The sequence below is a fragment of the Staurois parvus genome, unplaced genomic scaffold, assembly GCF_062004578.1.
Source record: "Staurois parvus isolate SC_StPar_1 unplaced genomic scaffold, SC_StPar_1.0 ptg000017l, whole genome shotgun sequence".
Lineage (NCBI taxonomy): Eukaryota > Metazoa > Chordata > Amphibia > Anura > Ranidae > Staurois > Staurois parvus.
This window is the reverse complement of record NW_028317813.1, coordinates 6,111,602-6,127,645: the sequence shown is the minus strand read 5'-3', so window position 1 is coordinate 6,127,645 and position 16,044 is coordinate 6,111,602. Positions and strand designations below refer to the sequence as shown.

The 16,044-nt window shown below is 42.8% G+C and overlaps 1 protein-coding gene across 1 annotated transcript in view; it reads right to left on the bottom strand.

Annotated features, from left to right (window-relative positions):
* Positions 1–7,660, bottom strand: part of PRPF40B (pre-mRNA processing factor 40B) — a 162,042-nt gene extending 154,382 nt beyond the window's left edge. Inside the window, exon 1 of the mRNA XM_089679247.1 lies at positions 7,531–7,660. Coding sequence (XP_089535373.1) covers positions 7,531–7,533 — 3 coding nt within the window. The 5' untranslated portion in view covers positions 7,534–7,660. The remainder of the gene's footprint in view (positions 1–7,530) is intronic.
* Between the last annotated feature and the right edge of the window lie 8,384 nt (positions 7,661–16,044).

The window sequence follows — 16,044 nt, the reverse complement described above, 5'->3', positions numbered from 1 at the left end:
AAAGATCTCCTACCCCAAACCCCCCCCCCTCCCCCCCACAGTCTTCTGGGACAAGTGACAGATCCAAGAAAACTGCAGGACCATTCACAATGCATAGCAATCCTCGCGCATGCACAGTGGGCACCCAGCTGTGGAGCCGCTAGCTGTCAGAGTCAGGTGCCCACAGTAATGATGCCGGGGACAGAGGACGACCAGTGAACCCGGCTGCAGTTAGCACAACACTGAATCGAGGGACAAGTAAGTGGCTGTTTTTTTAAAAGTCAGCAGCTACAGTTTTTGTAGCTGCTAACTTTTATTTTTTTCACAGGAGACTGGAGCTCCGCTTTAATTTTTTCCAGCTCTATCATAAAGTAAAAAGGATTTGACTTTGTTTCTTTGAGCTCTTCTATTTATAATCACTTTCACACAACACAGATAAAAAAGAACTGGGCACTGCAATAAACATTCAAAGCAATATAATTATTAGATGTTACTGGCCAGCTTGTCAGAGCTGAAAACAAGAAATGGGGTCAGGGATGAAATCTGTGGGAAAACACATTCATAACCTGAAACTGTCCCTGATAACACAATGGCATTTCTGGATTCTGTTAAAAAGAGGTGACGCCCAACTACTGATATTTGTACCAAATATTGTCAAACATGTATACCTCTAATGATTATTCTAAGATCCATCCCATGCAGCAAATTATAAAAATGTAGCCACTTAAGCTTCCAACCAGAAATCCTCCGAATGGGGACATAGATAAAAATAAAAACTTCACAAATGTTCTAACCCCCCCCCCCTCCTAAACATATAAAAAAGTATTGGTTGGTGTACTGCCAACAATTGTCTATGCACACATATGTTCCTAAGCATAGTATGGAGCACATACTGTACTTCCACCACCTTCGTCTTATGCACTGTAGATGAATCCATGTACTACTAATAATAAAACCACTGAGTGTCATTACTGAAACCTGAACCTGTGAAACAATACCAGAAATACTCTGCAATCAAAGATTAGACAGTGCAGGAAATATATAGCATCCAAACACTATGTCATCACACAGCTATGTCAGCTCCATGTCTCCCAACAAGTCACTGAAAGGGAACCCAGCATACCCTCTAGTGAAGGAACGATTGAATTTCAGTATGTTTATATCAGCTAACCTCAGCTGCCTGCAAAGGTTCCAATTAAAATGTTACAATATACCAATAACATATGAATAATCCATTAAAGAATATGTAAACCCAACATTTCATATCCCTGATATGTGCCTGCTGTACTATGTACTTGTATGAAAAAGTATCCTGTCCTCTTTGTATTGCTTCCTTTATGTGAAATCCCTGGTGTTCCTGACCGTCTCTCTGCTTTCCTATTAAAAACTGACCAAACTAGGCAGGACACACAGTGGTCAGTTCTCTAGCTGTGCTGGGAATTTAGCTTGCTCTCCTCCAATGACCAGACTTGTACAGCTACAGCTAATCACTGGGGAGTTCAGTGTGCTTCTGTTTCTTGCCCCCTAGCTCTTAAGCAGCTGAGAACACTTATAAACAGGGAAAAAAGATATTTATCATTTTTTTATATCTATACACAAATGTTTTGCTTTTCATTTCTATTTTAAACTGAATAGATTGCTTTACAGGGTAAGGGTTTACAATCACTTTAAAGTGTACCTGAATCCAAAAACGAAAACTCACTGAAGGGAAGTTACTAAGACTGGAGCAGCCAGGATCTGGAACAGCCGAGGATGGCAACCAATCAGCTTCTAGCTTTAATTTTCTAGAGTGACATTAAAAGCATTGCTTTTAATGAAAAAGAGATCATACTTACCTGGTCTGTGCAACGATATTGCAGAGAAGCATCATTTTCCTCCTCTTCCTCATTCCCCATCAGAGCTGTGGGGTCCTCCCTACTTCAGGTGCCTCCTGTAGCAAACTGAGTGCTAAAGGGCACCCATGCATGCATGCTCCCTTTGGGTGCCACACTGGGCTGTGTGTTTCCATAGACACACATAACACCAGTAATCCACACCTCCACTTCCTCCTCACTGGAGTTTGACTGATGGCAGCAGGAGCTTATGGCTCCAGTGCTCTCAGTTTCTCCTGTGGAATCAGGAAGTGACAATGGAGTGGGAGACAAAGCTGGAGAGGTGATATAGAGCCAGGAAAGTGTTTATGGACTAGTTGTGGGGGTAGTATAGGTAGTGAGACATTTTTGTTTTAACTTAATGCAGAGAAATGTTTATACTTCACTACTTTAACTGAGTAAGCTGAAGATAGAAGCTGATTGGTTACTATGAACAGCTCCAGATTCTGTGTGCTCCAGTTTTAGTACCCCCTTCCCCCCCCATTATATATTGGAGTTTTCCAGTCCTTAGATGTGGTGGCTGCATTAGTCTTCTTTTTCCACGCGTATTTCTTTTATTTTCACATGGAGATCCTGTCAGTAACACACTTCCTATCCTAGGGTGGGAATACTTACTGTACTGTATCTGTAGAGAAATAGCTTTGTCAGGTAGGACAGGAAGTGTGTTTGAACTACAGAACACCTCCCCTCATCTAAATAACATAGGATGAAAGTATTCTGTTGTCTTAAGGGCCGATTCACACCAAAAATTGCACAGAAATGCGCCGTGAACTCCTGTGCAATTCAAATGCAATCATTGTGCAATGCAATTTCAGCCCATTCATTTGAAAAGGATGAAATTGCACTGGACCGCACCAAAAGCAGTGCATAAGCTACTTTACAAAATGCACAGCAACTGGATTGCATGGTACTACTATATCATGTCATCCAATGTAGGCACATGGACTGCATTTGGGGTGTCATTAGGTTAACACTGACATCCGCTGCAGATCGCAAGTGCAATGTGTTCTGAACACAGTGAGGGAAACGCTGATGGAACATGGGCTTCCCGCACTGTATTCTGGTATGATCTGGCCCTAACACACTTCCAAAGAACTGCAGCTTGGACAGGACGGCACTGCAAAAAAGTGAGCAGGCTGGTGTCGGTTTTGCTGGGCAGTCTTCCAGTTCATCGCACTGTTTACATTTTACTATATTACAAGTGAACAAATGTACACTCTATTCAAGTCTCTGTTGTATTTTTCTACACATCACCACAGCATTCTAGTGTGAATGGAGCACATAGGAAACAATCTTTTTTCTATGTGTCCTAGTGGTAACCTGCATTGTTCTGTCACCACAGAAATGAGAATGAGCCCTAAGGCTACATTCACAGTTGCTGCACCTAAAACCATTTTAGCCTGGGTTCACACCAATATGGTGCGGTAAACGCTGCAAATCCTGTGCATTTCCCGCACTGCCTTGCAATGGCATGCGATCTGGTGGGGATATCAATGATAAATTGACACCCTGAAACAAGACTGCAAAACGCAATGTGATTGTCGGAAACCGCATTGCATGAGTGAAAACACCCAAGCGATGCGATTTCCAGCAATCGCATTCACTTGCAGATTTAAAAAAGGGTCCTGCACCTTTTTGGTGTGGATGTGATGCAAATTGAGCCATACAAAACTGTATGGCTCAAATCACACCGCACAGACATTTGCATGTAATTCGCACAGGAATGTGGTGCGATTCCTCTGCGAATTACATGCAGTGTCCTGCACCCGCATCAGTGTGAACTCGGACTAAGGCCTCATGCACACTGCTGCATATAAACATGAGTTCAAGAGCTTTAGGCGTTTTTTTTGCCAAGGCACCTGAACTAAACTCAATACATACATAAGACTTTTATCAGAGTTTAACAGCAGCAGCATTTATGGCCAGTTAAATATCCCTCTCCTGAACGCAGAAGAATCTCATTCAGGAGGGGAGCGTTTTGGCCAAAAAAAGCTAAATGCGGCAAAACACGGCTAACTGCGTTTAGCACATGGGTGTTTATTCATTTCACTGGCAAGTACACTGGCCAATGAAATGAATAAACATTCAAGCACTAAAGTACATGAAGCCTAAGATTGTGGACTGGTCGGCTGTGCGCCAGTGCAGGGGGGTGTGGTGAGAATTTGTTTTTACAATGGAAAGGATTGTTTAACTTTTTCCTTTTTTTAACATTATTGAAATGTCAAACTGACATTTCATTACACCAATCTGTGGTACAGTAATTGGTGCTGATATCAGGTGAGCTTCATGACATTGCAGAAAAATGCAAACTTGTTGCATTTTCCAAAAGCAATTTCTGAAGGCAGTGTAGCAGTGTGAACGGGGCCCACAGAAAATACAAGTTATGTATGTGCCTTTGTAATGACTGGTGTCGATCCAGTGCAAACAAATGCCTATAACTGCGCAAAGAAGCCCTGGGCCTCCATTTACACCTAGAAAGCACTTATAGTGTTGCTTATACTGGCATTGTTTCTGTGTGTTTGCACCTTTCCTGCGCGTTTACATGTGATTTTGTTTTAGGGCCATTTCACACAAGAATGGATAACTGCTGGACCACTTCACCTGTCCAGCAACTTTTCGTTCCTGGCTGTGGTAGGACACAGTGTGGTGCGCAATTCAGAACATCACATCTCTTTTTACATTTTTTGGACATACTTTATTTGAAATGTACAAAACGTACACTTCATTCATGGCGCTGTACAGTAGCATAATGTGCTGCGCTGCTGTGCAGTGCGATGTGATTCTGTACAGTGCGCTGCGATGAAATGCAGTGCAGCTTCAGGCTGTTACAGTGTGAATGGGACACACAACAAACAATTGTTTTCTGTGTGTCTTTATGCTGACAGGCGTTTTACAATGTATTAAATGTATGTATTAACATCTGTGCATTTTGAGCCGGTGCATTTTGTGTATAATATACTTCAATAGACCTGCACCAAAAACACGTGTTGCATTTCTTATGTGTTTTGTTTCATTTTGGCTAAGTATGATCGTTCTAGTCATGTAGTGTGACTTTGATGTGACTTCACACTCTCTGGCACTTGAGTAGTATCACAATTGCATTAAAGTCACTTTTTTTTTTTGCAAAGTACGATTGTTCTGTTTACGTAGTGCAGGGGTCTTCAAACTTTCTTAACAAAGGGCCGGTTTACTGTCCTTCAAAGTTTTAGTGGGGTAATAGTGCCCCATCACTGGTTTCAATGGGGTAATATTCACTGGTTTCAATAGGAGAAATAGTGCCCCATCATTGGTATCAATAGGAAGAATAGTGCCCCATCCTTGGTAGCAATAGGAGAAATAGTGCCCCATCATTGGTATCAATAGGAAGAATAGTGCCCCATCCTTGGTAGCAATGGGAGAAATAGTGCCCTATAATTAGTATCAATGGGAGGAAAAGTGCCCCATCGTTCGTATCAATGAAAGGAATAGTGCCCCATCATTAGTATCAATGGGAGGAAAAGTGCCCCATCGTTCATATCAATGAAAGGAATAGTGCCCCATCATTTGTATCAATGAAGGAATAGTGCCCCATCATTAGTATCAATGGGAGGAATAGTGCCCCAACATTAGTATCAATCAAAGGAATAGTACCCCATCGTTTGTATCAATGAAGGAATAGCGCCCCATCATTAGTATCAATGAAAGGAATAGTGCCGCAACATTAGTATCAATCAAAGGAATAGTGCCGCAACATTAGTATCAATGGGAGGAAAAGTGCCCCATCTTTAGTATCAATGGGAGGAAACGTGCCCCATTGTTAGTATCGATCAAAGGAATAGTGCTCCATCCTTGGTATCAACGGGGGAATAGTGCCCCATCATTGTTGTCAATAGGAGGAATAGTACTCCATCAACGTTGTCAATAGGAGGAATAGTGCCCTATTGTTGATGTTAGTGGGAGAGACTATGCCACACTGCTGCTTGCAGTGGGAGCAATAATACCTCGAGGGCCAAATAAAAGCAAGCAAAGGGCCGCATCTGGCCCCCGGGCCGCAGTTTGGAGACCACTGATGTAGTGTGACTTTAATATGACTTCACATTCTCTGGCACTTGAGTAGCATCACATTCACATTAAAGTCACATCAAAGTAGTGCAGGAACCTTTATGAGTCCAAAGTCACATGTTAGGGTTAGGGTTAAATGTTAGGGCTAGGGTTATATGTTAGGGCTAAACATTAGGGCTAGGATTAGGGTTAAATGTTAGGATTAGGATTAAATGTTATGGTAAAATGTTAGGGTTTGGGTTACATTTTAGGGTTAGGGTTAAATGTTAGGATTAGAGTTAGAATGCTTACCCTAACAATTACAGCTAATCCCAACATTTAACCCTTAACTTCAACAATTAACCCTAGCCCTTAACCCTAACATTTAACTCAAACTTTAGCCCCTAATTCTAACATTTAACCCTAACCCCAGGCACTAACCCTAACAATTACAGCTAATCCCAACATTTAACCCTCAACTTCAACATTTAACCCTAGCCGTTAACCCTAACATTTAACTCTAACTTTAGCCCCTAACCCTAACATGAAACTTTGAACACATAAAGGTTCCTGCACTACTTTGATGTGACTTTAAGTGCCCGGTCACACCAGGTGTTATTTGCCATGCGAGTTGCAAATCGCATGGCAAGTCACACCCTATTGTCCACAATTAAAGCGTTCATATCGGTGTGATTCTGACTTGGTTGGTGCAGCTCCAATTTCTAAAGACTGCATGCAATACTTCAGGTGCGACTTGCATAGATATCTGTGTCTTGCAAGCCGCAGATGTCTTGCAAGTCACACCTCAAGTTGTATTGACACCCAACTTTGAAATCATTGGACTTCAATGTAAAATTCGGATCGGTGTGACCAGGATGTAATGCCACTTTGATGCTACTTGAGTGCCGGAGAGTGTAAAGTTGCATCAAAGTTGCACTACATGAACAGAACTGTCATACCTTCCTTTCAGCCAATGAAAAATGAAACAAAAAAGCGAAACGAGTCAAAAATGCATAAAAAAATGCGTGTTCGAAAACACAAAACGCCTAGAAAAATGCACCTATCGCAACGCACATAGATGTGAACCTAGCCTTCGGGGCAAATACACTGAAGTGTATGGGACTGTAATGTCTCCTGTTACATTGTAAAGCATTGTGCACACTGATGGTGCTATATAAATCCTGTATAATAATAATAATAAAGGTGTGACAACAGGAATGACTGAGGGGATATATGTGCCAAGGGAGGGACAACAGCAAAGCATTGCACAGTCCAACAGCCCAGGCAGGTCCAGCGTCGTGGTGCAGGATGGGGAAGAAGTGGTGTGTGTGACCCCGGAGTCCAGTGACATTGTCCGGACTCTCCTCATACACACTCCGCTCCATCCCCGAGGGCTCTTACATAAGGCGGTGGAGCGGCGTCCTGTGGAGAAGCTCCATACACTGCACAGACTCCTGACTGAACACGGCTCTATATTCCCGGCATTATAAGCCCTCTACACCAAAGCCGCTGTCTGCTCCCCCCGGCTGTGCCCCCCCTCACCGCTATACACACATATAGAACTCCTGTGACCCCTCCCTTCCCCATACCCCGCCCCTTCCATGCATTCTGCTGGTACAATCCCCCCACTACCCGACACCCCGATATACAGCTCCCTCACCATCCCTGCTCCAGCCGTGAGCCGACTCAGGCTCCTCCCCCTCAACAAACGGCATGGCCATTGGCAGAGGAGGCGAGGAGGGTGGGGCCCGTGCACAGTAACCTGTGTGATGCCAGCCGGGCACCGTGTAATCCTAGAGTGCTCGCTACTGTGTGATACAGACACCGAGCATGGCGGAGAAGAGAGAGCGAGCTGTATACCCGGATGTGCGGATGGAGAGCAGTCCGAGGCAGTGCCAGCTGTCAGTCTGGGTCCTGCAGGGAACACGCTAAGCTGTCTGCTGTAAAGCCTCTTACACACCATGACAAGATCGGACCAATAATCGTCTGGGGGTTTCAGCATGCTAGTCTCATATCAAAAATGTAGAGGGTACTAAAGTTACAAAAATTCTCGTACGACAGAATACAACTTCATGTTATGTATTGTATTGCAATGTACTGTTTCTGAGCATGTGCAGTCTTGGTCCCTTGATATATTACAGATGAATACTGTGCTGATTAACGTGGGGCAATCAAAGGGTTAACTGTGTGCTGCTTTACTATGTGGACTGTGTAAGCGTGCTGCTTTGTATGGCACTGCTATGCAGAGCCATACAAAGCAGTGTGCGGGAGCTGACGGGAGAGATCTGTATTGTGTACATACAGGTCTCTCCCCTCTCAGTAATACTCGGAGATCGCCAGGTGCCAGCGGGGAATCCCCGGCCAGGACCCGAGGATTGATAGCCGAGGCTGCAAATAGCAGTGCGCTCGCCCCCCGCACTCGGAACTGCAAAATCACGTATATATATACATGAATTTGCGCACCCGTACCGCCCTGTAGCAGTATTTCTGCTACCTCCCTATAGCAGAACTACTGCGGCAGGGCTGCGCAAAATGATGTATATATACGTGATTTTGTATTTACGGGTAGGGGGGGCACATGTGCCACTGATGGCTACAGCTGTCAATCACTGGGTCCCATCCAGAGATTCCCTGTCGGCACCCGGCGATCACCGAGGAACACTGACAGAGGACTATGTAAACAATACAGATCTCTGCCCTGTCAGCTCTAGTATGTTGCTTTGTATGGCTCTGCATAGCAGAGCCATACAAAGCAGCATGCTTATACAGTAAAACACAGCACGCAGTTAACCCTTTGATTGCCCCAGATGTTAACCTCTTCCCGCCCTGTGTCATTAGCACTGATCACTGTATTAGTGTCACTGGGAATGTCAGTGACAGTCAGTTCTCCCCCCCAGTGTCAGAATGACCACCACAGTCCCGCTAAGTCGCTGATCACCGCCATTACTAGTGTAAAAAAAAAAGATTCTAGTATATATACCGCCATTTGTAAATGCTATAACTTTCACGTAAAAATAATTTTAGACATATTGACATTCTTTTTAGCAAAGACATGTAGCAGAAGACATTTTGACCTAAATTTATGACGACATTTGATTTTTAAAATTTTTTTTTACTGGACATGTTTTATAGCGAAAATTCAAAAATATAGTTTTTTTTTCTAAAAATTGACGGCCTTTTTTTTTTTATAGCGCAAAAAAATAAAAGACACAGGAGATCAAATACCACAGAAAGAAAGCTCCTTTGTGGGGAAAAAAAAGGACATACATTTCATTTGGGTGCAGCATGACCGCGCACTTGTCAGTTAAGTTAACTCAGCACCGTATCGCAAATAATGGCCTGGTCAGAAGGTGGAGTAAATCCTCTGGAGGGCAAGTGGGTAAACAAAAATCGTTTGTGCACTAACGGTCAGATTATCAGACTATCACTTTGAAAGCGGTATTTTTTTGTCAGATTTTCTTGTCGTGTACTAGGCATAAGTGTAGTACATACTATTAGGAAATCAGAAATATTCATATGCAGCAGGAGTGTTCGATTTTCTGTTCATAAGTACTAGGGATGCACCGATACAAGTATTGGTATTGGTGCCAACACCGAATATTTTCAGGAGTACATACTCAAATTTTTTTTTTACTGATACTTTCCGGGGTGATTTGTGTAAATACAAAATGCAAATTGCACCGTAAAGAATAGCATGTGATTTGAACAGGAATGTGATTCTTGCCCAGATCGCATGCGGTTTCCCCACTGCTCCTGTGTGAACATGGCTTGTCATAACCTGAGTTCATACATGAGCTGTGCGAGAAACCTTCCTACACCGATCCCATGCTGAGCGGAGAGTGGGAGAGAAGGGTGTGTGAGGATGTATACCTTGGTGGCAGATGCTCCGGATTCTCAGCTGTAAGAGAGGAGAGAAAGCCGCAGGGATTTGAAATCCTCACGGCTTTATCTCCTCTCCTTGTTGGAATGACAGTTCAGGCTAGAAGGGTTTTGACTGATCAGCACAGTCACATGGACAGTGCTGACCAATCAGAAGGCATCTAGCTTGTACTGTCATCCCTGCAAGGAGAGGAGAGAAAGTTGTGGGGTTTTTAAATCACTAAACCTATGAAGCGGCTTTTTCTCCTCTCCTTGCAGGGATGAAAATACGGGCTAGACGGCTTCTGATTGGTCAGTACCGTCTATGTGACGGTGCTGACCAATCAAAAGCCCTTTAGCCCAAACTGTCATCCCTGCAAGGAGAGGAGTGAAAGCCGCAGGGATTTCAAATCCCTGTGGCTTTCTATCCTCTCTTACAGCTGAGAATCCAGAACATCTGCCACCAAGGAATACATGTCCTTCTCTCCCACTCTGTTCAGCATGGGACTGGTGCAGGGGGGTTTCCTGCCCTGCTCCTGTGTGAACTTGGGCTATGATAAGCCTGGTTTCACAAAGAAGCAGTGGGGAAACTACATGCAATTTGGACAGGTATCACATTCTTGTTCAAATCGCATGCTATTCTTTGCACTGCAATTTGCATCCATACATTTTGTATTGACTCAAATAGCAGCACAAAGTATCAGCGAGTACTTGACCGAAAGTATCGATACTTGTACTCGCCGATCAAAAAAGAGTATCGGTGCATCCCTAATTAGTACACAGCTTTCAGGAGCTGATATGGACTGTTCAGAATAACATTTCCTAAATAAATCTGGGTACACACTGAGAGAATCAAAAGAATAATTCCATACAAGGACTGTTCATTCGATTTTCATATACCATGTACACAACTTTCGACATCCAATTCAGACTTTGTAAAGGAAAATTTCCGAAGGGACAAGCTCCAAAATTTCTCTCGTACGTGAACAGCAGAAACCCTGGAGAATAAAATAGTTGTTGCAATTTTTTATGTCACATGGTATTTGCGCAGTGGTTTATCAGGGAATACATTTTCAGACAAAATTACACTTTGTTGAATTTTAGTGGATGCAAACACAAAATAATATCCATTTTTTGTCAAACATGAAAGGTGACATTACGCCGAGTAAACGGATACCTAATATCACACTTTAAAATTACTTCCATGGAACAGAGACAAACTATGGTACCAAAAATCTCCATAAGCGATGCTTTGAAAGCCTTTACAGGTCACCATTTTGGAGTTACACAGGAAGTTTGGTGCTATTGCTCTTGCTCTGATGTTCATGGTAATATCTCACATGTCTAATGCAATCTCCATTCACATATGAGACCTACCTGCACATTCTCTTTTGCATATGAGCACAGGGTGACATGGGCACGTTACACTTTGAAATTATATTATTCATTTTATTTAGACTTTTTTTGTTACACTGTACTTTTAATTTTTCTTAAATCAACTTTATTGCTATCACAAGGGATGTAAACAACCCTTGTAAATGCATGACAGGTCCGCTTAGGCCCCATATATTTCTTCTGGCCTCCAAAGCATCTGATTAAACAAGATCGGTTTGATCAGATGCTTTTCAAGCCGTAAACAAAAAAACCATAACGGTATGGTTTGTTCTCTTTACATCACTCCTCACATGCCTATGGAAGTCACTTCATTACGGCATAGAGTGGGTGCCATAAATGTGCTCTGAGCTGCACATGCATGGCTCAGTGTACATTATAGCTGACTGGCTGGGAAAAAGCATGTACGACAGAAGAGAAAAGTCCTTTCTGTCATAAAACCCCTGCCTGTCTGAGGTTTTTTTTTTAAAAAAAAATTAGTTTGACACCACTTTAATACATCCAGTGGCAGGTCTGGACTGATTTTTAAGGACCTTTAAATGGAATTAGTTGACTAATTTATGGTAAGATCGAATGCTCTGATGGACAGTTTTTCAGAATTTCCATAGGAGAGGGAATAGATTACTGCAATAGTACGCCATGGGGGTTATTTACTAAAACTGGAGAGTGCAAAATCTGGTGCAGTTCTGTATATAAACCAATCAGCTTCCAGGTTTTATTGCCAAAGCTTAATTGAACAAGCTGAAGTTAGAAGCTGATTGACTACCATGCAAAGCTGCACCAGATTCTGAGTGTACCAGTTTTAGTATTATTATTATACAAGATTTATATAGCACCAACAGTTTGCGCAGTGCTTTACAAAATGAAGGTAGACATTACACATACAGTGCATCCAGAAAGTATTCACAGCGCCTAACTTTTGCCACATTTTGTTATGTTACAGCCTTATTCCAAAATGGATTCAATTAATTTTTTCCTCAACATTTTACAAACAATAAACCATAATGACAACATGAATGAAGTTCGTTTTGAAATCTTTGCAATTTATTAAAAATAAAAAATGAAAAAAAAAACCACATGTACATAACTATTCACAGCCTTTGCCATGACACTCAAAATTGAGCTCTGGTGCATCCTGTTCCCACTGATCATCCTTGAGATGTTTCCACAACGTGATTGGAGTCAACCTGTGGGAAATTCAGTTGATTGGACATGATTAGGAAAGGCATAAACCTGTCTATATAAGGTCCCACAGTTAACAGTGCATGTCAGAGAACAAAACAAGCCATGAAGTCCAAGGAATTGTCTAGACCTCCGAGACAGAATTGTATCAAGGCACAGATCTGGGGAAGGGTACAGAAAAATTTCTGCAGCATTGAAGGTCCCAATGAGCACAGTGGCCTCCATCAGCCATAAATGGAAGATTGGAACCATCAGTAATCTTCCCAGAGCGGGCCGCCCAGCCAAAATGAGCGAACGAAGGAAAAGGGTCTTAACCATGGAGGTAACCAAGCACCCGATGGTCACTCTGAAAGAGTTCCAGCATTTCTCTGTGGAGAGAGGAGAACCTTACAGAACAACCATTTCTGCAGCACTCCACCAATCAGACCTGCATGGTAGAGTGGCCAGACAGAAGCCACTCCTCAGTAAAAGGCAAATGGCAGCCCACCTGGAGTTTGCTAAAAGGCACCTGAGAGACTCTCAAACTGTGAGAAACAAAACTCTGGTCTGATGAAACAAAGATTGAACTCTTTGGCCTGAAAGCCAAGTGTCATGTCTGGAGGAAACAGGCACCGTTCACCACCTGGCCAATACCTTCCCTACAGTAAAGCATGGTTGTGGCAGCATCATGCTGTGGGGATGTTTTTCAGTGGCAGGAACTGGGAGACTAGTCAGGATCAAAGGAAAGATGAATGCAGCAATGTACAGAGACATACTTGATGAAAACCTGTTCCAGAGTGCTCTGGACCTTAGACTGGGGCGATGGTTCATCTTTAAACAGGACAACGACCCTAAGCACACAGCCCCCATAAAAGAGTGGCTACGGGCCAACTCTGTGGATGTCCTGGAGTGGCCCAGCCAGAGCCCAGACTTGAACCCAATTGAACATCTCTGGAGAGATCTGAAAATGGTTGTGCACTGACGCATCCCCATCCAACTTGATGCAGCTTGAGAGGTACTGCAAAGAAGAATGGGAGAAATTGCCCAAAAATAGGTGTGCCAAGCTTGTAGCATCATACTCAAAACGCCTTGAAGCTGTAATTGGTGCTAAAGGTGCTTCAACAAAGTATTGAGAAAAGGCTGTGAACACTTATGTACATGTGTTTTTTTGTTTTTTATTTTGAATAAATTGCAAAGATTTAAAAACAAACTTCTTTCATGTTGTCATTATGGGGTATTGTTTGTAGAATGTTGAGGAAAAAAATGAATTGAATCCATTTTGGGATAAGGCTGTAACAACAATGTGGCAAAAGTTAAGTGCTGTGAATACTTTCTAGATGCTCTGTACAATACAATTTGGTATAGGAGGAAACAGAGGGCCCTGCTCGTTTGAGCTTACAATCTAGGAAGAAGGGTTGAGTGATACAAAAGGTAGTAGCTGTGGGGGATGAGCTGATGGAGGAAATAAAAGGCAGTTTGCTAGTTAGAAGTAGGATAGGCTTCTTTAAAGAGAAGGGTTTTCAGAGACCGTCTAAAGTTGGATAGATTAGGAGATAGCTGGACAGATTGGGGTAGGGAGTTCCATAGGATGGGAGAAGCTCAGGAGAAGTCCTGGAGGCAAACATGGGAGGAGGTGACATGGGAACTAGAGAGCAGGAGGTCTTGGGAGGATCGAAGAGAGCACTTTGGTTGATATTTTGAGACCAGGTTGGTGACGTAGCTGGGGGCAGAGTTGTGGATGTTGTTAGTATTTTGAATTCTAATTGTTGGGCGAGTGGAAGCAAGTGGAGGGATTGGCTGAGAGGGGTAGCAGACACTGAATGGTTGGTAAAGTGGATGAGCCTGGCAGCAGTATTCATGATGGACTGGAGGGGGATAACCTATGTAAAGGAAAGCCAATGAGGAGGGAGTTGCAGTAGTCGAGGCACGAGATAACCAGAGAGTGAATTAGAAGCTTTGTGGTATTATTGGTTAAACGGGCGTATTCTGGAGATGTTACGTAGGTTGAGGCGGCATGATTTGGACAGGGATTGAATGTGGGCCTGAAAGGATAGTTCAGAATCCAGGGTTACCCCTAGCACCCTGGCATGCGGGGATGGGTTGATAGTTGTGCTACTGACCTTGACCGAGAAATCAGGGGAAGAGGCACGTGGGGGAAGAAATATTATAAGCTCAGTTTTGGATAGATTGAGTTTTAGGAAGTGGTATGACATCCAGTTTCTTGTAGTTAATCTCCCCTACATGTCAGTGCCTCTTGTAAGGACATTGGGGGTTGATTTTCTAAAGGCAAATAGACTGTTCACTTTTCAAGGGAATTTTCTTAGTGAATGAGGTGAAGCGCTGCTGACTTCCATCATCCAATCATGTGCAAGCAAAATATAGTTTTTTTTCTTTTCCGTGCAAGTAATTGAGTATAATCTGCAGATTTCACCACATTCACTAAGCTGTGGGGCAAATTTACCAGCAACATGCAACTTCCCTTACAAAGCAGATAGCCTATTTGTCTTTAATAAACCAACACCATGGCTCCTTAAAGATCTTCAGAGGTCTGTGAACCTGTAATATCTTTATAAAAATTTAGAAGATGTTATAAGACGTATTTAGGGTGAGAGTGATCATGTTCCAAACTAAAAGGCTAATTGACTGGAAGTCTAGGGGAATTGCTGATTGCCTAAAAGTAGTGAACCTAAGATGGAGTGAGGTATGTACAGATCAGCATTTCCATGCCCACCACTAAAGGGCTGCTGGGTTCATTGGATTGAGCAGGAGACAGAACATTCCAAAGTCTGCTATGAGAATGGGCATTCCAAGGTCAGTAAGGGAATATATTCCGCAGTTTGTTTGTGAAAGCCATAGTCTTCACGGGACTGAGATTGAGCTCTGCAGTCACTTTTGCAGCAGTTGTTTTCTTATTTCAGGTCACAATCCTGTGCAATGTCCTTTTGTCTTATTTGGTCAGTTGACCATGTCAACCGCACTTATGCTTATCAGACGACGTTTTCCCAGAAACTGTATATGCTGTCATAACCTTTGATAGTGTACATTGCAACATCGTAATTTGGCAACTTCAGTCGCAGAGACACCAGCAATTTACCATCTTTAAAGTTCAGTAAGTTCTAACATGACTCTGTATTACTAGCTGCACATGCAATGAATGATGAAAGTGAGGCTTCCCAACTGTTAGCTAGGTGTCCCATCACACAGCGGAAGCAAAATCATGTTACATCAGTTTCAATGTGAAACATATTATCACTTTCACACCTGTAAATCATGTAATGTTTCCATTTTTTTCTAAGTGATGTTAAGTCAATTTTGTTGTAATTTCTAATACTTAAGCGTTTTGCTTTTAGGCCAAAAAGTTCAATTTTGGTCTTATCTGACTAGAACACCTTCTTCCACATGTTTGCTGTGTCCTCCACATGGCTTCTCGCAAACTGCAAACAGGACTTCTTATGGCTTTCTTTCAACAATGCCTTTCTTCTTGCCCCTCTTCCATAAAGGCCAGATTTGTTGAGTGCACAACTAATAGTTGTCCTGTGGACAGATTCTCCCACATGAGCTGTGGATCTCTACAGCTCTTTTAGAGTTATCATGGGTCTCTTGGCTGCTTCTTTAATTAATGCTCTCCTTGCCTGATCTGTCAGTTTAGGTGGACAGCCATGTCTTGGTAGGTTTGCAGCTATACCTTACTCTTCCCATTTTCGGATTGTAGATTGAACAGTGCTCTGTGAGATGTTCAAAGCTTGGGATATTTTTTTTTAAC